Source organism: Sebastes fasciatus, chromosome 17 (genome assembly GCF_043250625.1).
Source record: "Sebastes fasciatus isolate fSebFas1 chromosome 17, fSebFas1.pri, whole genome shotgun sequence".
Classification (NCBI taxonomy): Eukaryota; Metazoa; Chordata; class Actinopteri; order Perciformes; family Sebastidae; genus Sebastes; species Sebastes fasciatus.
Window position 1 is genome coordinate 17396374 of NC_133811.1, and position 23109 is coordinate 17419482.

The 23109-nt window shown below is 41.5% G+C and overlaps 2 protein-coding genes and 1 long non-coding RNA gene across 5 annotated transcripts; 2 read left to right on the forward strand and 1 right to left on the reverse strand.

Moving 5' to 3' along the window:
- The first annotated feature begins 3733 nt into the window (after window positions 1-3733).
- On the forward strand, window positions 3734-11246 carry LOC141754988 (ubiquilin-4-like). Of its 2 annotated transcripts, none has more exons than XM_074614501.1 (11): window positions 3734-3940; window positions 6224-6375; window positions 6585-6745; window positions 6843-7105; window positions 7277-7435; window positions 7616-7838; window positions 7950-8089; window positions 8647-8730; window positions 9116-9231; window positions 9316-9619; window positions 9712-11246. In XM_074614501.1, the coding sequence occupies exons 1-11, from the start codon at window positions 3794-3796 to the stop codon at window positions 9862-9864; spliced, it is 1902 nt and encodes a 633-aa protein (XP_074470602.1). In that variant the 5' UTR covers window positions 3734-3793; the 3' UTR covers window positions 9865-11246. The 2 variants fall into 2 exon arrangements, with proteins under 2 accessions (XP_074470602.1, XP_074470603.1); XM_074614502.1 differs by having other exon boundaries at window positions 3735-3940; window positions 6585-6733.
- Window positions 11247-12918: 1672 nt separating this feature from the next.
- LOC141754283 (ras-related protein Rab-25-like) lies at window positions 12919-17144 on the forward strand. Of its 2 annotated transcripts, XM_074613237.1 has the most exons (6): window positions 12919-13398; window positions 13535-13629; window positions 14204-14399; window positions 14565-14758; window positions 15543-15623; window positions 15698-17144. In XM_074613237.1, the coding sequence occupies exons 2-6, from the start codon at window positions 13593-13595 to the stop codon at window positions 15823-15825; spliced, it is 636 nt and encodes a 211-aa protein (XP_074469338.1). In that variant the 5' UTR covers window positions 12919-13398; window positions 13535-13592; the 3' UTR covers window positions 15826-17144. The 2 variants fall into 2 exon arrangements, with proteins under 2 accessions (XP_074469338.1, XP_074469337.1); XM_074613236.1 differs by having other exon boundaries at window positions 12921-13629.
- A 1852-nt stretch (window positions 17145-18996) lies between these two features.
- LOC141754284 (uncharacterized) lies at window positions 18997-20353 on the reverse strand. Its single transcript, XR_012590586.1, has 2 exons — window positions 20254-20353; window positions 18997-19182 (listed from the first exon to the last, which is right to left on the reverse strand). It is a non-coding gene; the product is annotated as an uncharacterized LOC141754284 (long non-coding RNA).
- Between the last annotated feature and the right edge of the window lie 2756 nt (window positions 20354-23109).

Below are 23109 nucleotides of genomic sequence, written 5' to 3' on the forward strand. Positions count from 1 at the left end.
TATGGTGTCCAAAAATTCAAGACAATTACCACAGTTTAAGTCTGAGTATACTCTTGTAACAACAGAGGTCAGGGATTATGAGTAATGTGAGATATTGTTGGATATTCTGTTTGTCTGCATGTGTTTGGGTGTATGCATGAGCATAAATGAGGACATGTTTCAGTCTCTCAATCTGTGAAAAGAATGAAGGGCAGATACTGTATAGGCAGTGATGGCCTAAAGGTTAGAGAAGCGACCCCAGCTGAGGGGGCCTTGAGCCAGGGATTTAAATGTGCAGTGTGCAGGATCTGGCAGCATCTAGTGGAGAAGTTGCAGATTGCAACCAAATGAAACTTGTCCTGCGTGCCCAGCGTGTAGGAGAATACGTCGGCCAACGCAAAATTGCGAATGGCCCTCTCTAGAGCCAGTGTTTGGTTTGTCCGTTCTGGGCTACGGTAGAAACATGGTGGCCAGCTCAGTGAAGAGAGGACCTGCTCCCTACAAACGGCTCATTCTAAGGTAACGAAAACACAACAATTCTTATTTCCCAGTCATTATACACTAAAGAAAACACACTTGTTAATATTATATTCCATTTCAGCCAATACATCCCCTTAAATGTTACGCACTGGTCTTTTAAGGCCCAACTACTCCAGTGGAGCTACCTGTTGCCGACAGATTAGGCTGTGGTTGTACTGGTCTGATTCCAGGTCTCCATGTGTTTTTTTTAGGAAGGCCCTGTTTTCAGCAAAGCCTCTCTGGATAGATATGGGTTAAAAAATGGTAAGGGCAAAAAAATGTAAGAGAGCACAATGTCAGGCTATAAGCATGCCCATAATAAACTGTTGCTGGTGCTTCTGGCCCAAGCCCAGGGCAACAGTGGGAGTCCTACCGGATGACTCCTGAAGAGGTCAGCATCGGTCAGACAGGCTGGATTATTTCCAAATTCTCACTGTATTATAGTTTCTAATATAAGACCAGCTTTTGGCTCCCCAAAAACTGGCCAGTTGCAGGTTTGACCACCTCCAGAAGTGCCCCTAAACTCTTAGGAAGGAACATACCATCAGGGATCCTGCAGGCACATTCAGATGCATTCATAACTACAGAGAATACAGGGTCATCTATACAAAAAAAGCCACTACAATTAATTATTCGATCAAAACTAGTAATTGAGCCTGACATTTCATGTGAACTAGACAGTCACTGTTAGCATGTACACAAAACAGATGCCAACACAGAATGACGTAATACTTGAGCAATTGATGATTGATGAAAATGTAAAAAGAGCACAATTTGTCTCCTCGGTTTTAGTAACAGCTGTGAGTGTGGAACTAACAGTTCACAACTGGCAATTAATCATGTGCACTCTAGTTTTTTTTCATACTTGCTCCTGGGTAAATTAGATATGCAACTGGTTAATTAAACATATGACAGAATGCTTGTTGCAACTTTTAAACTCAAATATGAGTTTGAATATGCTCCTATTCCTGACTGCTGGAGTGTATACAATTTTAATTTGTTTTAATTCATTTTATTTTTACACAGGAAATAAATGGTAAAGGCACAGTACTTTATCATTTAGATCAGACTGATGTTCTTCCATACGTTTCTTTTTATGTACTTATCAGAGATATAGTTAACAAAGGTATACTGACGTATACTTGGCTCATACTGACAAGTATACAGAAAAGTCTAAGTATATTTGGCTTATAGGCCTACTTGTACTTAGTCTTTTGATCGAGCTAAACTTAAGAAAAGTATAATTATGTATTCTTGCCTTATAGGCCTACTGAAAGGTATACTTGGCTTGTAGTTGTGCTTACTTTTTGATAGAGTGTTTGAGCAACATGTTCATACAAAAAAAGAAGAAGAAAAAAAGATTTTTATTTACAACGATTTAAAATAGGAAAAAGCCGGTTATACCATTCGGGGAACAGAGAGTCAATTTTACAAAGTATGGGGCCCCTTCTTGTCATTTTTTGAGAAACCCACTACAGGAATCTCTGAATAGCCAGTAGTAGTATCTTCTTTTTCCTTTTTTAAATTCTTTTTTTAATTCATTATCATTATTATTTTTATTATTATTTATTTTTATATATTTATATGTATGTATGTATGTATGTATGTATGTATGTATGTATGTATGTGTATGTGTATGTGTGTATATGTATATATATATATATGTGTATGTATGTATGTGTATATATGTGTATATGTATATGTGTATATGTATGTATGTATGTGTGTGTGTATGTAGGTATGTATATATATATATATATATTACATTTTTATTTCTATTTTTTTCTCTTCTTCTTCTTCTTCTTCTTCTTATTATTATTATTATTTCATAACTTATTTGCGGATACTCTCACGGTGTTGTATTCTCTACAATTTGAATTTTATGTATCCATGATTGAGAATCAGTTAGGTCCTTTGTGGCCAGCTGTGGCTGTCTGTGTGTATGTTGTTGTCAGGTATGATTGATTGATGTCTTGTTCAGAAAAACAAAACGTAACTTTTCCTGTATAGTGACTGTTCTATTGATTATTAACAATTAATAAAAAGACCTTTGAAAGAAAATAGAAAAAAAGCAGCCAATCCTCATGTTTCATTCATGTTGGGTAGAATAAACATTCAGACAACTTCTTCCTGACACAGGCCAACTAACTACCACCTTTACAGACATGATATCTAACTGGCAGCTTCTTTATCAAACATTTACATAAATCTACTTTACTTTATACTTTATTGTCAGACAGGTCTGAAATTTGTTTTGCATAACAGCAGCTCCGTTTGCAACATCACAGAAAGGACAAAGACAATAAACAAGGATACAAACATTTAAACATTACAATCACAGAAGACAATATTCAGGACCCTTTAACGCACATTTGATCTGGGATTAGGCTCCATATTTAGTTTAAGGATTGACTGATGCAAAAAAGAGTGCTTCAGTCTAACCTTATTAAATCGTGGAACCCTGTATCTCCGATTCGATGGTAACAGTTGATATTCACTGTTCAAAACATGATTGGGGTTAGAGACGATGTTGTTAGCCAGCCTTAAGATGTTATTATGATAGGCTGATTCATAGAGTTTCTCAAGGGGTTGACCAACAATCTTTGAGCAGATTTTCATTTGTTGGAGCAGTTTTGACTTTAATTAAAGTAGTTGACAAATTCTTGTACCATGTAGTATAACAATACTGCAGGACACTCATAATCACAGAAGTAAAAAACAATAGAAGAATTTGTTGCAACAAAATAAGATAAGATAAGATTAGATGGACCTTTATTAATCCCCGGAGGGAAATTCAGGTGTCAAAGCAGCAACATCAGCAAACAGTGAATCACAGGAGAGGTAAAGGTATACAAAAATTCTAAAGACAATAATAGAGATATAAAAGATACAGAGTGAATGGGTGAACATAGTGTGTACAGTCCGTCAATAAATAAATGTAGTATGTACAATAAATAAATAAATGTAATATGTACATATGTGCAGTCAGCAATAAAGTGGTATATAGGATGTATAGTGTAAAGTGAGTGTAAAGTGCGCCAAATAGTGCATGTTTAAATTTCTTAAAAGTCCTAATAGTTGTCATATGGGGGTCAGCCTTGGTTGTGGAGCCAAAAAAAAATAAAACTCAGGTTGGGGAAACACACATTCCCATTCTTGTGCTTGGAGATGACCACCAGGCAGCAAGAAACTGTAAAACTCCTGAGCCTCTCTCTGTGAAAAGAGGTTCGTTTGACCTCTCGTGACCCGGAAGCTGACGCGAGACCCGAGCTGTTCCATCGGCGGTGGAGTAAAGATGGCTGACCAAGGCGCCGCAGATCCTGCTAATAACAACAATAATAAACCCGAAGCAGCGTCGGAGGGAACTATTATCAAGGTCACAGTGAAAACCCCTAAAGACAAGGAAGAAATCGCCATCGCAGAAGATGCCTCTGTCACTCAGGTGAGCAGATCTGTGCAGGTGTAGAGGCTGAGCTGCTGTAACGTCATGCTGCTGCTCACAACTTCAGCTAGCAGGCTAGTTAGCATCGTTAGCATCCAGTCGTCACTCTCAGCCGGCTAACTGGGAGTGTGTGGAATCAAAGAGGTTGTGTTTAGTGAAAGTAGTGCAGCTTGGGACACAAACTGTAACCGTGTTGACATCAAACAGAGAGATATAACAATGTTAATGTGTAAAAACGGCTAACCGGCTAGCCAGCTAGCTAGCTTAGTTAGCTTAACGAGCTAACTAAGCTAGCTAACTAACTGTAGTCAAACATGTGTCAGCTGACCGGCTGATCTGAAGCTATAATGGTGTGATAGAAGTGTTTTCTTGGATGGAGGATGTGTTGAATGGCTTTAATTTCCCTTTACAGCTGTGTGAAATGCTAAAGCTTGCTATCTCTCTCTAGAACCTTCTCAGTGCTGCCACTGAGTCATTCAGCTTTCTAGGGAATATACAGGACTCCCACAGCCACTGTTGGCTTGGCGACAGTCAAACCATAATGCAATCCGTGTAGCTAGACTAGTTTCTTTAGCTTGGTTTGGTTCTCTGGTCAAGCTATTATCATTACAGTGAAGTGGGGTAGCCATTTGTGTGTTTCATGGTTATATATTCACATGAGTTCACACATTGGACTTAGATCCCTCACTTCCAAGTATGTGTGTGTTGTCATTCTTATCTACATGTGACTTTTTTTTTATACACATGAGATTATTTTGCATTATTTTAAGATGCACATTTTAAGATAAGATACTCCTTTATTAGTCCTGCAGTGGGGATATTTGCAGTGTACAGCAGCAAAGGGGATAGTGCAAAAAAACAAGATCCCTCACTTCCAAGTGTGTGTTGTCTTTCTTATCTACATGTGACTTTTTTTTTTATACACATGAGATTATTTTGCATTATTTTAAGATGCACATTTTAAGATAAGATAAGATATTCCTTTATTAGTCCTGCAGTGGGGGAATTTGCAGTGAACAGCAGCAAAGGAGATAGTGCAAAAAAAAACAAGATGCATCAGCTAACACAGTAAAAAAGAGCTAAACAAAGTGTAACAAAATTATGAACCATTTAAATAGATATAGTATAATAATAATAATAAATAAATAGGAGCAGTATATACAGTATTGACAATAAACAGACTATTAACAAAATTGCACAAGTGGAAAATGATATTGCACAGTGAGAATGAATGAATGAATGAACCTGAAAATATCAGGTTATTGTCAGTTTTTGGTGTATAAGTGATATACACAGTGCTGTGAAATTGTTAAAGCTGAGAACTAATGTGGATATAACACAGCATTAATTGTTTTTTTATTTGGATCCTCATCAGCTACCACAAAGTGGTTGCGAGTCCTCCAGGGTTACACACAAAACATAACATTAAATCACATAATATCTAGGGATGCACAGATCCCACTTTTTCAGTCCTGATACAGATAGTGACACCTGGGCTTTGGGTATCTGCCGATACCGAGTACCGATCCGATACCAGTGTTGTATTAATTTAAAATTCCAGTATATAGTATATACGCATGGAATTGAATTTATTGTCACCAATATCCAATCCAGCTAAATGAGTCAGTATCGGTCCGATATCCGGTCTGGTCCGGTCCGGTATCTGTATCAGTGTATCCCTAATAATATCAATAGAACAGGGAAGACACAAATCAAGAAAGCCCTAAATAGCATCAACTCAAACCCAATAAGAACATCTATATGATATTCATTCGCTTTTGTTTGAAAGAAATTCTACTTTTGATCTTGTGTTGGTTGGTGGATCTGTCCCATCTGTTTTAGCTATCAAAATCCATATCCGATATAAATGTTACCTTTGACTGTGTGGTCATATCGAAACTACACGTTACTGGAGTGCAGTGTTAAGATAAAATACCTCTTATTTACACTGAAAGTGAAAGACGTAACAAGAGCGCAGCTTCCTTCAGGATAAGACTATTTTCTGTGCAAATTATGCCTCACAATAGTCAAAGAGTAACTGTGATTTGGCAGAGTTGGAGTGTTTAGACCACTGCTAATAGGATAAGTATAGAGGACTTTCTTGGAAATTGGAATTTAAGGCCTGAATGTTGCAACAGAACAGAAACGGATTGGAGCAGCACTACTGAGGTGGAACCATCTTATTCTTGATATAATCATTTTAATTTCCTGTTTCTCTCTCACCCTCTTTCCCTCCTGTCCCATTTCGATCTAATCGCTCTTCATTTTCTTTCTGTTTTTTAGTTTAAAGAAGAGATCTCGAGGCGGTTCAAAGCCAAACAGGACCAGTTGGTTCTGATTTTTGCAGGGAAGATCTTGAAGGACGGCGACAGCCTCAGCCAACACGGCATCAAGGATGGCCTGACAGTTCACCTGGTCATAAAGACAGCACACAAGTATGGTTACATTATCATACAAAGCATGTTTGTTTGACAGATTATTTTGTAGCAGGCCTGTAAGAAGGATTCATTCGCCTTGTAATACAATATTGGTGTGGAATTCAGTGAACTGCAATTGTTGCATTTATGTTTAACTATGTGTCCAGACACTCTGTCAGTTTACATACGTACTGAATTTCTCATACACCTACAAATTATCTCTGTAGGTCAGGAGATGGCGGTAGCACCTCAGCCTCTAGCTCGACCTCCACTCAAGCAGGCAATACCTCCACCTCTAGTCCAGGTTCCAACCCCTCCTCTACAGCAGGCTCTACTGGCACTGCCGCACCATCCACACAGACGCCCAACATACTGAGTGAGTCCACCTGTATGTAATTATTTCCTTTCAAACCATTATCCATTATTAGTTCAGCTCCACAAAGATCATGTGTGTAACCATCACCCATCCATCTGGCCTCCCTCAGCTGGCTTCGGTGACCTGGCCGGTCTGGCTGGACTGGGCATGGGCTCGGCTAACTTCATGGAGCTGCAGCAGCAGATGCAGCGGCAGCTCATGTCCAACCCAGAGATGCTTTCTCAGATCATGGAGAACCCGTTGGTGCAGAACATGATGTCCAACCCAGACCTGATGAGACAGATGATCATGGCCAACCCTCAGATGCAACAGCTAATGGAACGCAACCCGGAGATCTCCCACATGCTCAACAACCCTGAGCTCATGAGACAGGTGAAGGAACTGGAGAGGGGCTGAATGGCACTTAGATAGTTGGTATATGCATGACTACAGTAGATCCCTACTGCATTTTGCTCTGTTTATTCAGGATTTTATTTCCTTTGTTTAGTTTAATGATGATGTTTAACTGACTTGCCTCCTCTCTCCTTTTATCTCAACTCTCAGACCATGGAGCTAGCCAGGAACCCGGCCATGATGCAGGAAATGATGCGGAACCAGGACCGGGCTCTGAGCAACTTGGAGAGCATCCCAGGAGGTTACAATGCCTTGCGGAGGATGTACACAGACATCCAGGAACCCATGTTCAGCGCTGCTAGGGAACAGGTATCTGAAGGGATGTTTTCCTGATCAAATCCTTGTTTGTTTGCGCTGTGTTAATCCTTCTTGGCATTTGTTTTCACACATTCTATAACCTTTGTCTGGTTTTATTTGCCAGTGTTATGTGGCTAACTGTATTTCGACCGTTTTTGTGTTTTCAAATGTGTCCAATCTCTTTCCCTGTAGTTTGGTAGCAACCCATTCTCAGCTCTAGGTGGGAACTCTGAGTCTGGTGTCCAGCCATCACGGACAGAGAACCGGGAGCCCCTGCCCAATCCATGGGGGCCACCAAATTCTTCTAACCCCTCTGAGAGTGGAGGGGCCCCCACAGGAAGCACTAGCACCACTGGGGGCACCAACCCCAGTGTGTCCAACCCTCTGGGCATCAATCCTGGCAGTCTGGGGAATGGTAAGACGGAGCAGGCTGTTGTTCTCAATACGACTGCTTGCTAAGTCATTTATTTACTTAGCTGTACATACACATACATAAATACATTTCTTTCTTGTCTGTGTGTTGCAGGGATGTTCAACAGCCCGGGCATGCAGAGTTTACTGCAGCAGATCTCGGAAAACCCTCAGCTGATGCAGAACATGCTGTCTGCTCCCTACATGCGCAGTATGATGCAGTCACTGTCTCAAAACCCAGAGTTGGCCTCCCAGGTATGAAACGGAAGGATGTGTGCACACAAACGCACGTACTGTACATACACACCCACAGGTGTAGTCATATTACAGTACAAATCCTGGTTATTTAGATTCAAAGCTTGCCTTAGAACTCTTTGTTATTCAGATTGTGTACCACATAAAGAATCGATTGATGATGTTGAACTCTGCAGTTTGTAATGAATTGTAAACAATAGGACCTATCTAGGCCTGTTGTGCATTAGGCAAATAAGCTCAGCTATTTAGTGCACGCTCAACAGAGGGGATTGTCTGTTAAGCTCATTTGCTGCAAATTGTAAGAAAGAATAAACAGCACAGCTCTGACTTATTTTGTTCTAACAAGCAATGCTGAGAAAATCTTTACACAGTGGAGTGCTGCACAAACAGTGACGCGAAAGACAGGGAGACTCCAGAGCTTTTATTTGTTATTCAATCATTTGCCAGCTAAGGTGCTGAACCATATATAATTTTAACATCAACTCTAGTGAGTAAGAAGAATAGCCAGATGTGGAACGACACATTACATTGACTGTCTGTCTTTCTCTCTGTGCCAGGTTTTGATGAATAACCCCTTATTTGCTGGGAACCCACAGCTGCAGGACCAGTTCAGATCTCAGTTGCCCATCTTTCTTCAGCAGGTACCACAGACATTTCAGTCCGATAACTCCTGTATTGTTATGTTTTTCCCCAGTAAGTCACAAAGACCGTCCTAGTGACATAACAAAAAATGGTACTGATTGGCCCTCTGGGGGGGAATATACTGGAATAATAAGCTTATACTCAGGTGATGTGAAACTTAGCACAGATATTTATCTGCACAGGCTGAATCATTTTGTCTCTAGGGTTTTAAGCATCTGCTATACTTTTTTGGCTACCAGTCACGATTTTTTTTTTTTTCGATAAGCCACTAGTCATTTTCTCAAACTCGAGGTCAAATTTCCATCCAGTATGTGGCTCAGGTGTGCCTTTTTTACTTTTCACAAAGTAAGTAAATTCATTGCTACACTCTCTGTTCGGTTGCAGATGCAGAACCCAGAAGCCCTGTCAGTGATGACCAATCCCCGGGCCATGCAGGCTCTAATGCAGATCCAACAGGGTCTACAGACACTGCAGACAGAAGCACCAGGCCTCATGCCCAGGTATACTCTCACAGACGGATATACACATATTGATTTTTGTAGATTTTTTCCCCCCCAACTCTTATGTTTTGTCTTTTGGCCTAGTTTGATGACCGGGGGAGTTCCCGGTGTTCCTGGTGGAGTTCCTGGTGTTCCCGGTGGAGTTCCTGGTGGAATGCCTGGTGGAATTCCTGGTATACCAACAGGTGGGATTCCTGGTATACCCACAGGTGGGATTCCTGGTATACCCACAGGTGGGATTCCTGGTATACCCACAGGTGGGGGCATGCCCACAGAGAACCCGGCCTCCTCACCCAGCAGTGCAGGAACAAACGCCGCCCAGCAGCAGCTGATGCAACAGATGCTCCAGATGTTTGCCGGAGGAGGAGGTGGAGGAGGAAGTGCAATGGTACATTCATACATGCACGTACTGATATTACATCATTCATGCCTGTATGAGTTTTGTTTTTTAATTTGCATGTATTTACCCCCCTCTCGTAGACTCAGACCCCAGAGGTGCGGTTCCAGTCCCAGCTGGATCAGCTGAGCGCCATGGGCTTCATCAACCGCGAGGCCAACCTTCAGGCCCTCATCGCTACTGGAGGAGACATCAACGCCGCTATCGAGAGACTGCTGGGCTCACAGCCCTCGTAAAGACATACAGTACATACTGACACACAGACACGTGCATACGTACATACATACATACATACATACCTAACTCATAAACACACCCAGCATCTACAGAGAACCAAGAGAAATTAAAGTGTATTGTCCCAAACTTTACAGAAGACACTTGGGCAGGATCTGTAAGACCCTCATTCTACATCTGTTCTCAGATCATTCCCTAGTCCCCATACTTTTTGGCGTCATCCAACCAGATCTCTGTCCCAGAGTGCTGCTGTAGAGCCGGACTGAACCACTCTCACCTTGAGGGGTGTTCTGGTGCAGAGAAAAAGGAGCGAAAAACCTCTCCTGAAAAGGGACTCCCAACCATTTCTTCATTCATTGTTTTTCTTCACATAAAAACTGGAGTCGAGTGTTGCAGACATTTACATAATACAGATTAAACCCATGTGATGTGATTGGCTGTTGGCTCTGTTTCACACATAGCCATTGTTAGGCAGTTTGTTAGCGTTCAACTAGCAAATCAATACATGAGCATTTTCTGGTATACAGACAGTAATGCTGAACAAGAACAGGAAGACATCTTGTCCATACAGACGTTCAACCCCATTCCTCCCTCCTTCCCCGTTCTCATACGTTCTACATAAATAGCAGTTTTTGCCCAACGACTTTCACTATTTATTGCAAGCGCTTAATAAAATGACGCCCTCCACACTTCCCTAAACTTGTAATTTGTCATTCCAGATAAAAGTGCCCACTCACGGGTGCACAGTGTCTTTTCCTTCTAAGGCACCACTGCTGTGCCTTCTGTCCTTCCCTGCCCTATAAGAGCATTCTCGGCAAATGACATCCCCTCCCCTCCACCCCCATTCAGTGGGTTAATTAGAAACCCCCCAATAAATTTCACACAGCTTCATCCAGGACTGTAACCATCATCAAATATCACATTGTAGCAGCTCCAAAGCAGAGGATGCTGTTAGAATGAATATGAATGAAACAAACAAGCTTTCCTTTCATTTTAATCTGATTCTTATTGTTTATTATATATATTTTTTTTCTTTTTTTTTGAGGTGCAGTTAGTACCTAGAGATAATTATGATTTGTCTCGCATAAAGTAAACGTGGAAATCAAGTGAGTAAAAAAAATAAATGAATAAATAATGGAAAGGCTTTACATACAATTATAGTATGGTGGCACCATACATTTCTAAAATCAAGTTCTAGGTTATGTTTTTTTTTCCTTTTGAAAATCTCAGCATTGTAGTTGTGGTAACCTTGGCAACTGCTTCTATAGCTTTGCTTTGTCTGTTGACCTCAGCTGAAAAAAAAAATCCATCTCACAATTGAACATGTTGAAACTAACTTTTAACAGTACTGTACTAAAAAAAGAATAAAACATGGTCAAAAACAGTTTACGCCCCGTGTCAGGTGATTATAGCCTTGTGATGGTGCAACATGGCGTCTGTAGCTTCATTAAAACTTTCTGGTCTTCATATAAAGTAATTAAATTTATGATTGGCTTCTGTTTGTTGTTTAATATGAAAATGTTGCATATTGAAATGTAAGATAAATATTCTGTTTTTTGGGGAACAAATGCTCATTTTGTGAGTTACATTAGGCTCTGTTTGTTTGGTACGAGTATGGTCAACAATTAATTTATATTTCCCAATAATTTCATATAAAGTTAACCCTAAATTCATAGGCACGTTTCTGGAGAGGATGTCAATTTTATTTACATAGCCCAATATCACAAGTTTGCGTCAAGGGGTTTTGCAATTATCACAGCTGACAACAACCTCTATCCTTGGATCTGTAGACAATAAAAACTAATATTGATTATAGTGTAATTCTGTAGAACATGCAAAAATGTCAAATTTATCTACAGGGAAGTATAAAATTAAATTAACTTAGGAGTATAACGTTTCGAATAATAAATGACAAATTAATATTTAAATTAGGGCTGGGCGATACATCAACATTATATTGATATCATGATATGAGACTAGATATCGTCTTATATTTTATATTATATATAATATGGCATAAGTCTTTTCCTGGTTTTAAAGGCTGCATTACAGTAATGTGATGTAATTCTCTGAACCCACCAGACTGCTACTAACTTTTCTATTATTTACCCACTTAGTCATTATATCCACATCACTAATGATTATTTATCAAAAATCTCATTGTGTAAATATTTTGTGAAAGCACCAATAGTCAACCCGACAATATCGTCTCAATGTCGATATCAAGATATTTGGTCAAAGATAATATGATATTTGATTTTCTCCATATCCCCCCAATTGTTATCGCCCTAGTTTAAATTGAATAGTTCTTTAAAGGGAAGAAATCAACCAACTAAACTCAAAACAACTGCCTCTGCATAAGGAGAGACTTCAGTGACCAGGTTCAAAGCACACTGGAGCACACGGATTTAAGGCAATCCCCTTTATTAGAAGATTAACGTTTCGAAGACGCAGTTGGCGTCGAAACGGTAGTGTTCTAATAAAGTTGATTGCCTTAAATCCGTGTGCTCCAGTGTGCTTTGGACCTGATCTGTGAAGTCTCTCCTGTTATAAGATTGTCCTATTCTGTGAGCACCGGACAGGCTTAATATTTTTTGTGAAACGTTTGAAGCGCGTTTAACCTCCTTTCTTAACTGCTTTATTTCTCTCTTCACTGTAGTTGGCACCAAATTGCACACTAGAAAACTTTCTAGAAAATTATTAGGTAATTATGTATGGACCTGTAAAAACAGCATTATCCAATTTTATATTAAACAATAATGTCATAGGATGAATGAGTTACTATAACTGGTTAGCATTGCCACCTCACAGCAAGACTTGGCGACGGCTTGGGGTCCTTCTGTGTGGAGTTTGCACGTTCTCCCCGTGTTAGCGTGGGTTTTCTCCGGGTACTCAGGTTTCCTCCCACAGTCCAAAGACATGCAGGTTAATTGTTGACTCTAAATTGCCCGTAGGTGTGAATGTGAGCGTGAATGGTTGTCTGTCTCTGTGTCAGCCCTGTGATAGTCTGGCGACCTGTCCAGGGTGTACACCCTCCAGCCCTCCCGCGACCCTGAATAGGATAAGGGGTTACAGATGATGGATGGATGGTATCTTAATCTGGAAAAAAAAACTTTAATATTACCATGTGAGCCTAAACTCTGAATTTGCTGGTTGCCACTGTATTATATTCATATTAATGTTTTCACACTAAATTATTACATGTACAATCAAAATCAAACATGAAAATTAGTACCACAGGCCAAATCAAATCTCTACTCACATCCCCGTAGGCATCACACAAGTGGTAAATCGGCATTGTGTTCTGGTACACAGATCCACCTGTTGGGCAAGCTTTATTGTCATACAAATGTAAGTATGGGTGGAGTCTGTTCCTGATTACTACCTGCCAGTGGTTCTACCTGTTCCACCTGCTCTCCTCCACCCCCAGCCCTCCCTCGGGTGTCAGCTGATGAGGGATCGGCAGGCCACACGACTGCCTGGCCGTCCGACCTCGATCAGGAGCTGCCCCTATCCACAGATAAAGAAGGAAGCGGGTGGGAGAACCTGTTTCTCCTCCGTTCAACTTTTGCTCTCTCTCTCTCCACACGGAGAGGGAGAAACAGGAGTGAGGTTGTACTTGATTTTCTTTGTCTGTTTTTTTTTTTTAACTCTTCTCCACTTTGGTAACAGATATTGAAAGTGGCTTCAGGATATTTACTACAGGAAAGCCTTCCCCACTAAATGCACCATGGGGTCTGATGAGTCGTACAATTTTGTCTTCAAAGGTGAGTCGTGTTTGTTTAAGCTGTGATTGTGTGAGAAGAGATACTTCTGTAGACGTTAGAGCTGTCAGGTGCAACTATGGTTGTAAAAACCTGCTCCACTTTCCGGGGAAGAGAGGGTAGTAAGTAAAGGAGGAAATGATGGCTTTCTGTCCATTTGGCTGTAAACTATTTGACCTTTGACCTATTAAAGAAACATCTTACTTAAAAACTATCTTACTATTATCTTACATTTCCTGCTTCATTAAGAGACTGTTAGGTTCTTTGCGCGTTATTTAAACCTCCTATGATTTTCAATTCCATTCATTCCAAAGTGAAGCCAGCCACAGAGTGCCACATTGGTGTGATGTCACAGTGTCTCTGCTGTCTTGTGAGGGTGACAAACAGTCTACATGTGTTACATGAGATAATTGGATATCTGATTTATCACATCGCAGAAAGTTACAGTTTCGACCAATTAACAGTTCTGTTTTTGAACTTCATGTGTCACCAAGCTAATTAGGAAAAACCTTAACGTGTTAATCAGATAGTGTTACTAATGAATGAATCTCTGCTTCTCCTGTCTGTGCTTGTTAAGTGGTTTTGATAGGGGAGTCTGGCGTAGGAAAGAGCAACCTTCTGTCTCGCTTCACTAAGAATGAGTTCAACCACGACAGTCGCACCACCATCGGTGTCGAGTTCAGCACGCGGACTGTTCAGCTGGACAACTACACCATCAAAGCTCAAATCTGGGACACAGCGGGACTGGAGCGCTACAGGGCTATCACCTCAGCGTGAGTTCACACACGCACACACACACACACGGTGTTGGCTCACACGTGTGCCAAAATAAGTAACATTCATTTCATTGCCTGCAATTAACAGTCACACCCCCTTGTGGCAATAATCACCCAGATTCCTGTTTGAATAATGACATCTAGCTCATTCATGTTTGTCAGGTATTACAGGGGAGCAGTTGGAGCGCTGTTGGTCTACGACATTAGCAAGCACCTTACCTATGAGAGCGCCGATCGATGGTTGAAAGAGCTGTTCGACCATGCGGACCCTCACATCGTGGTCATGCTGGTGGGAAACAAGAGAGACCTGGAGAACCTCAGGACCGTGCCCTCTGAGGAGGGCAAGGACTTTGCAGGTCGGTTAGGAACCGGTTATATGACTGGGTTTTTAAAATCTTCAGGTTTCTTGTGACAATAAAAAGTGTATTTAAAGCTGAAGAAGGCGAGATTGGAGAAAATGTGATTAAAAAGAGTTATTTTTATAAAACGGTCGCTATATCGTGACAGTAGTACTTAAAACAGGTAACCTGAAAACAATCATGTGCCTCTGTGTCCTCCGGTGCTCCTAACGGCATCTGCAAGATTTTACAGATCGAAGGAAAACAAGCAGTAAGAGCTGATCTGAGGTCTGCTGTCCAGCTGCTGTCTATGAGAGCCGGCTGTCAATCACTCGCGAAGTCCGACCAAACGGTCAAACTAGGGAGCACTGATCAAATATGAATCAATATTATGTTACGTAAATGCCTATTTCTCGCCTCAAATGTTTTCAGAATTATCTTGTAGTGCACGGTTTAGCTGTAAAATGAGAAAGTTTGTTACGCCGCCATTGTGAAATCTGGTAAAGGAAAGCCATGTTACGGTCACATGACCGGAGCACAGCCAATAGGAACGCTCTCTCAATGAAATGACCTGTTATTGGTCAAAGTCTCCTGTCACAGGCTAGATTTTCTAAAGCCTGAAAACAGAGCCATGAGGAGGTGCAGAAGTCTAGTTTTCTCTCAGAACACTTAAATTACAATATGCTGAAAGGTTATTATGGAATTTTTGCCCAATGATGCCAAAAATATACTGCCTACTGCAGGTTTAATGCTCACTATTGTAAATATTGCTCCTTGCTCTCACTCCCTCGGACCAACCCAGAGAAGAGAGGAATCCTGTTCAAGGAGACATCAGCGTTGGACTCCATCAATGTCGAAGATGCTTTCAATGAAGTCCTCATAGGTACGTTCACTCAGCGTGTCGTCAGTACGTCCTCTTTGAACGACTTACTGATCTCTCTGTTTCATTATTTTTAGCGATCCATAAGAAGGTGGCCAGCAGGGAGGTGACCCGTGGCTCCATCTCGGCTGTAACCCTGTCCAACCCCATCGGACCCTACAGCGAGGCACAGGAGGAGCGCAAGAGCTGCTGCAAGAACTCCTAACAGATTTCTGCCCCCAAAGATCTGCTCCGCCCATCATTGAATCACGCTTGGCTGTCGTTGAAGCTTAAGCATGACATCCACACCCAATTTGAAGAATGAGGTATCTCCTTGACACTTGACACAGTCAGTGTACACACCTCTTTAAATATAAAAGCTCAAAAACAATTGATTAAGATATGCAAAATGAAAAAAATCTATATTTTATACAGTAAATGTCTTGTGGTGGCTAATGGGAGCGTTTTTACTACGGATAGATGTGCAATTTATTCTTATCGTGTGTTTAAAGAGAGGTTGTAAAGTTCTATTGCTTTAATGAAGGAATGCACTGGGATTCACTTGGAATAAATTATTTATGTTATTCTGTCTGCATGTAATTACCACACAAAGACATGAATTTATTATCTGCATTAGACACATTATCTAAACTAGATGAGGGAATAGGAGAGAGGGCTGATGTGAGATAAAGACAGCGGTGGGAGAAGAACTCAAAACCTTTACTTAAAAGGTACAGTGCGTAACATTTCAGGGGATCTATTGGCAGAAATGGAATATAATATTCATAACTATGTTTTCATTAGTGTATAATCACCTGAAACTAAGAATCGTTATGTTTTTATTAGCTTATAATGAGCCGTTCATATCTACATAGGGAGCGACCTCTTCACGGAGTCCACCGTGTTGCTCCACCATGTTTCAGTAGCAGTAGCCCAGAATGGACAAACCAAACACTGGCTCCAGAGAGAACCTTTCACATTTTTACGTTACCTGAACCACCGTAGTTCTCTGACATGCTTGTGAAACTGCAGTAATGTGAGCCACAGAGTGCAAAACCGTGGTACCGCCAGCCACCGTGTGACCTCCGTTGCTCCTAAAGTAGTGTCATTATTGTAAGGATGACCTCTGAGCGAGGCGAACGGCGTAGGGGTACTCAGTTGGTTGCACCTGCAACCACACCACTAGATGTCGCCAAATCCTACACACTGTACCTTTAAGTAAAAGTAGTGATATTCCAATGTAAAACTACAATGTTACTAAAGTAAAAGTGCAGACGTTTTATCAACAAAATATAGTCTAAATATAGTCAAAGTGTCAGTACTATTTATGTAGACTGTCCCTATTACACTATTGTATATATTACAGTATATTGTATGTTGTTGCATTAACGTGTAAGCAGTGTTTTAATGTTGGAGTTGGTTGACTTTAGGCAAACTAGGGTAGTTAAATCTATAAAAATGCATTTGCTTATCATATGTTTTGTATTTAAAATCTGGACCAGTGACTAGAGATGTCAAATAAATGTTGTGGAGTAAAAGCTAAAATATTTTCCTCTGAATTTTACTGGAGTAAAAGTATAACGTAGTGTACAAGTACTTCAAAACTGTACTTTAGCACAGTACTTGAATAAATTTACATAGTTGCTTTTCACCACTGAATTTGTCAGACGGTATACAGCAGTGGTTCTCAACCTGGCGATTGGGATCCCCACAAGAGGTGCAAGAGATGATTACTGATGTATAAAATAGTCTGCTACACAATATTATGTACAATTTTGTTTGTTCTTGTGAAATGCAGTATAGTTTTACCTCTTTAGACCTTCAAAAAATATTCAGATGAAACAGTCTAAGGAGAGGAGGAGGTAGATATTGCTTCATATGAAGAGGTCACACTCAAAAAACCAATGGGAACACTGCTAATCTAATAAAAGTAGAAGGTGTTGTGTCTCTCCTCAGCCTGTAGATGGCAATGTGGCTGTTGCGTGTTACCATCAGTACTTTGTTGTGCAGTGCATTTGTTCGCCCGCTCCTTTCCTTATTAACTCCAGTACCACTCGTACCACCATCTAATCCCACTGTTCATTCCATTAATGATCATGATATTAAGCTCATGGGGCGCTGCAGTGTTGTCGCCATGGCAGCAACCTCTGATGCCCTCTTGACAAGCTAATCAGCGTGCCCATGAAGTGGAGAATTAATTTACATCTTCCCCACAAATAATAAATCCATCCACAAATCTTATGGTTTTATATCAGTGTGTGTGTGTGTGTATGTGGATGTAGATGATGTCCGGACTGTGGATGTAATTGGACGGGCTCATATGACACTGCTAAGAGAATATAAATCTACAGCGGTGGTAGTTAATGACATTCTGCACAGATAGTGCTCTATCTCTGGCTCACAGATGTGCATGAGCAGCCTTTACTGTGGTGTGAGTGTGTGTGTGTGCATGTGTGTGTGTGTGTGTGTGTGTGGTGTTCCCAAGCAAGACGGAGATCATTTTGCTAAAATGAAATGACCACAAATGCTTTTATTAAGTTTCTCTTCTGAAGCTGCAATAGGGAAGGCTCTGCACCGGGCAGTAAATGTTTAATTATTTCCTGTGAATGAGGGTGTTTTTATGGGCTGAGTAAAAGCATCTGGTGTAATAATCCACGCAGGCTGAGCAGGCTGCACAGGTTGAAAGCCTGGTCATGATATCTGTAAATCTCCCCCCGTCCTGAGCCTACAGGTAAAGGTTATGTTTGCAAAAAATCGTGAAATTAAAAAAGTTTTGTTCTTTTGTGAAGATGAGGATAGTTAGATTTTCTCCTACTACTTTACAGATTCTCGCAAATTCCTCCCGGATCTGTGCGTGGACCACTTCGTGACCTCGTCTTAAAGCTCTTTCAGTGGTCGGAAAGACTTGGGTTTAGCACTTCCATGTGGTGGCTATTACCCACATGCTACTTGACATGTGTAGCCGGTAAAAAAAGTGTGTCTGAAACCAGGACTCATGTATGGTAAAGTGATGAGTGGTATGGCACCTCTGACCCCAACATGGAGCTGTTCATCTCCCATTTATGAGACCTCTTCCTCCGGCGCTTGTGGGGAATCTTGTCCTCCTAGAATTTACAGTTGCAGCATCACATCTGTATGGGTATCATTATGACCTTTGACCCCATGGAACATGGATCTCTTCTGAAACCCCATTCTTTCCATCCATCGTTTCCGTTGCCATGCCGTTTCTCTTCCCTTCTTGGATTCCTGATTTCACAGACTTTTTCCAACTTGGTGTCGGGCTTTACAGAGCTGTTTTCCTGCTGTTTCTTTCTGAGTCCGTTTGTTTGTTTACATGTGTGATTACCAGAGACTGTCAAATGACCCCACAAACTTCCATTCACATACACACACAAGCTCAAGCTCTCTTGTCTTTTATTTATCTGTTTCTCTCTTTCCATCTCTAGATTTGTGGTGTTTCCATCTTTAGTCCCGACTTGTTTATCGCAGTTTACAAATCATTATATCCTGACAGTAGTGCATCAGACCGGTAATCTGAAAAAGATCATGTGCCTCTGGTGTCCTCCGGTGCTCCTAATGGTATCTGCAAGATTTCACAGAGCAGAAGATCAATATTCTGTTACTGTAATGCCTATTTCTCGCCTCAAATGTTTTCAGAATCATCTTGTAGTGAACTGTTAAGCTGTAAAATGAGAAAGTTTGTGACCCAACAGCCATGTTGAGATCTGTTGAGGAAATACCAAGCACCGCCCACCAGCCGGAGCACAGCCAATAGGAACGCTCTCTTTCTGAAATGACCTGTGATTGGCCAAAGTCTATAGATAGATATATAAGTAGATTTTCTAAAGCCTGAAAACAGAGCCATGATGAGGTGCAGAAGTCTAGTTATGTCTCAGAACACTTGAATTACAATATGCTGAAAGGTTATTATGGAATCTTTGCCCAATGATGACTAAAAATGTCTGCCTACTGAAATGAATTAATTCATGTTCCCTGTTTCTCCTTTTACATTTGGTTTAAAACCCAAAAATGCCAAATAGGCGCATTTGCATTCTTTTTGCTAACGAGAGCAGACATATTCCCCTCTGGAGTTACAGTAGGGCTACCTAGGGTTGTACTGAATAGTTCCAAGCTTCATTCATAATTTTGACATTCGAATGATTATTATTATTAACTTACAGAAACACTGCGTGCAATAGTCCACCGGTTTCCACGCAGGGCTGGACAAATCGCCCAGCCACAAGCCACCAATCACCACAATCGATCACCACCCATCTCCGCACTCTCCTATGTATACCAACCGTTGCGAGTTAAGTGTTTGTTTGTTTGTTTACATGTGTGATTACCAGACTGATAAGCACTTCCATTCACATCCACACAAGATCTCAAAAAACATCTGTACTTTCTTGTCTTCTATTTATCTGTTTCTCTCTTTGTGAATTTAACTCTCAGCTGCAGAATATTCCTGACACACAGGCTATTATACAGGCTATTCATTGGACAGCAATTATATATTATATAATTAAGATTATGTCAGGTCTTGAGCATACCCCTGTCACTGACAGCCAGATTTATTATTTGTTACCATTGTGTCACATTGGGTGGTGTGTGTGGGTGTGCGTACATAATTGTGTCTGAATGTGTGTGTGCATACCTGCATAATTATGCGCACACAAACACAACAACAAAACCAAAGTCCAACCACAAGAGTGTGTGTGATGGCCTACATTCCTCCATCGTCCTGCATCTGTCAGTGCATGTCAGCAGAGGACACAAATTTTAAGATTTCCCAGTCAGCTGACATCATCACAAAAATAGAATCAAAGTCAATGCACGCTGATTACCATGATGATGTTGTTATGGCGACCAATCAAAGGGAGAGGTGAGCTGATGGGTGACTGTGTATTCAGACTCCCCGAAATGCGCAGTAGAGAGAGAGAGAGAGAGAGAGAGAGAGAGAGCTGAGAGGTGGATTGTTGCCTGGAGGTGATTGCAGAGAAAATGTTAAGAGTGTGTTTTATCACTCCTGCTTGAAGCTTGTTACGAGATTAAAAACAGTTTCCGTACCAGTGTGTGTGTACATTTGTGTGCCCTCGTGTGTTGTAGCTGTATCACCTCCTCATATACAATTGACTTCTTTAAAAGCCTCTATTTCTGTCATGCTTGGCCGTCCGTACTCAAGGCCCACCTGGGGTCACAGGTTTCCTTTTCCGGCGTACAATTAAACAGTTTGCCAGCGACAAACAGAGCCGAGAGCCCTCAGCATCGGTTCACTTAACATAATATTACATACCTCTGTTGCCATGACAGCCTCAGTGTTTGGTGATGCTAAACGGCTGCAGGTGTAAAGCGATGCAGTGAACTATTATTTGAGTGCTGCTTTCAGCTGAAACCTGAGACCGTAAACGGTGTAGAATAGGATTGTCATTAACATATTATCTCCGGTGAGACAGGTGAGCTCTCCGCTGAGCGTACTAGATATCTGGAGAGTAGGAGGCAGGTCATGTTTTAGTGAGTGAATGGCAACTTTTTCAGTCACATTAGCGTATATTATAGTGTTTTATCCACAGTAATAGCGCTTGCTTCGTTTCGTGAAGCTGCACTGACCACAAATTTGCTGACCCAGAAATATCTGACAGCCAGGCCAACGTTTGCACCCACAAGACACCTGGCTTAAACGTAGAATATGAAACCCCGAGCTTCCAAATGTGGGACTCTGAGAGAAACTTTTCAGCTGCTCCTTCCAAGGGAGGGAGGGGAAAAAAAGCAATAATACCACCCAGCCCCTAAAATGTGCTCTGCTCTTTGTCAGAGGAACACAAAGCGTCTGGCAATACAGTAAGTGACAAAAGGGGCGTTAAATTGAGTAGATATTTCCATGTGTGCATTTTTCTCCTCCTCAGCTTTTGTTCCATGCGGCTCGTGGATGGAGGTGCAGTCCAGATGACACCGCTCAGGAGCATGAAGCTACCATGGTTATGCTTATACAGATGCACTTCACACATTATCTGTTCCACTGAATCATTTCACTGAGTGGGGGCCTTTGTGTATACCAGGCTTTTCATTTCACTTCATGGTTTTGTTGTGTACGTCCTTGTACTATACTCGTACTGCACTTTCTAATCAGAAATATATTCCCATTTTATGTGCATCGCTAATTCAAATGCTTCCTGGTTCAGAGAGTGTGTGTGTGCATTTTCAGGACAGCAGTTGTTGAATTGACAGCCTTCCAGGGCTAAATCTCCCTGGAGTTGTCGATTGTGGGAAAACACATGTTGTTGTACACTTTCCTGACACGAGGGGGGGAAATCATGCTTGGGCTTAAGGACAAGAAAGTTGAACCAAGGTCACTGCCAAGAGATACAGTGCATCTAATCTCTCTACAGCTGTGTGTGCAACACAAAAACACAGATATGAACACACTAGAGTCCTTTGCGGTGTGAGTGAGTGCATGCATGCTTAGCAAACCTGCATAAATAGGTGAAGTGTGATGTTTTTGAGCTGGACTGTGCTGTTGTCTTGTGTAATTTCCTCTCTAAGCAGAGAAATCTCCGGGATGCATCTAAAAATACCATGGGCCCGAGAGGAAAGCGAGGATGGGAAACCATTTACAGAAGCATATGAAGAACACGGGTCTCCTTCCAAGGACAGCAGCCGCGGAGGGAAGCCTGCAGTCAGTAGTTACCCTGTGGCTTGGAGGAGAAGGATTTCCCCTCATTCTTTCAAGTATAGCTTTGTTTTTGATGTTGCTTGAAAAACTAACTGAAGTTACTTTGTTAAAGGAACTGTTTGTAACTTTTTACACATATAAATCTACCGGGTCGGGATCCCATGCGCGCTCGCTTAGGCGCGCTTTATGCGCGCTCGCTTATGCGCGCTCGCGTGTGGCCAGAGTCTCTGCTCCTCTGCCTGCTTGACTTCACTCACACACCGCGCATGTTCTCGCTGTCTCGCTCCACCTCGACACGTGCATGCGCGCACACTACACACTGCAGAAGAGTTAGTAGCTCTGAGAATATGTAGTGAATGGAGTGAGTGGACGTTTTTGCAGAAATAAATGCTGCAGCTCCTCCAGACCAACAGAGGTTTCCCGTGTCTTGTGAAGTGACGGAGTTCCGCAGCGAGAAACGTTATCGTCTCCGACCGGGTACCGGTGTCTCCCTCCGGGCGCAGTCGGGGACGATAACATTTCTCTTCCTGCTTCAGCCCCGGAGGCTGAAACAGGAAAAGCCAACACTAGTATCAGCGGTGATTCACTGAGAGACCTTCGTCTGAAATATAGAGTGATATTGTGGTTTTAGCTGACGTGTGTCGCCTCACTGTTTTGAGCGATGCTCGTTCATGTCTATGTAGAGTGAGCACAACCGCTAGCCCGACTCTGACTTTCGTTGACTTAACGGCCACAGGTGTCGCTGTTAACAAGCATTTCTGATTCTTACAAACAGTCCCTTTAAATGTGAGATGCCCTCTTTCTGTTTTGTGGTGTTATATATTGAGTTGTATCAAACCC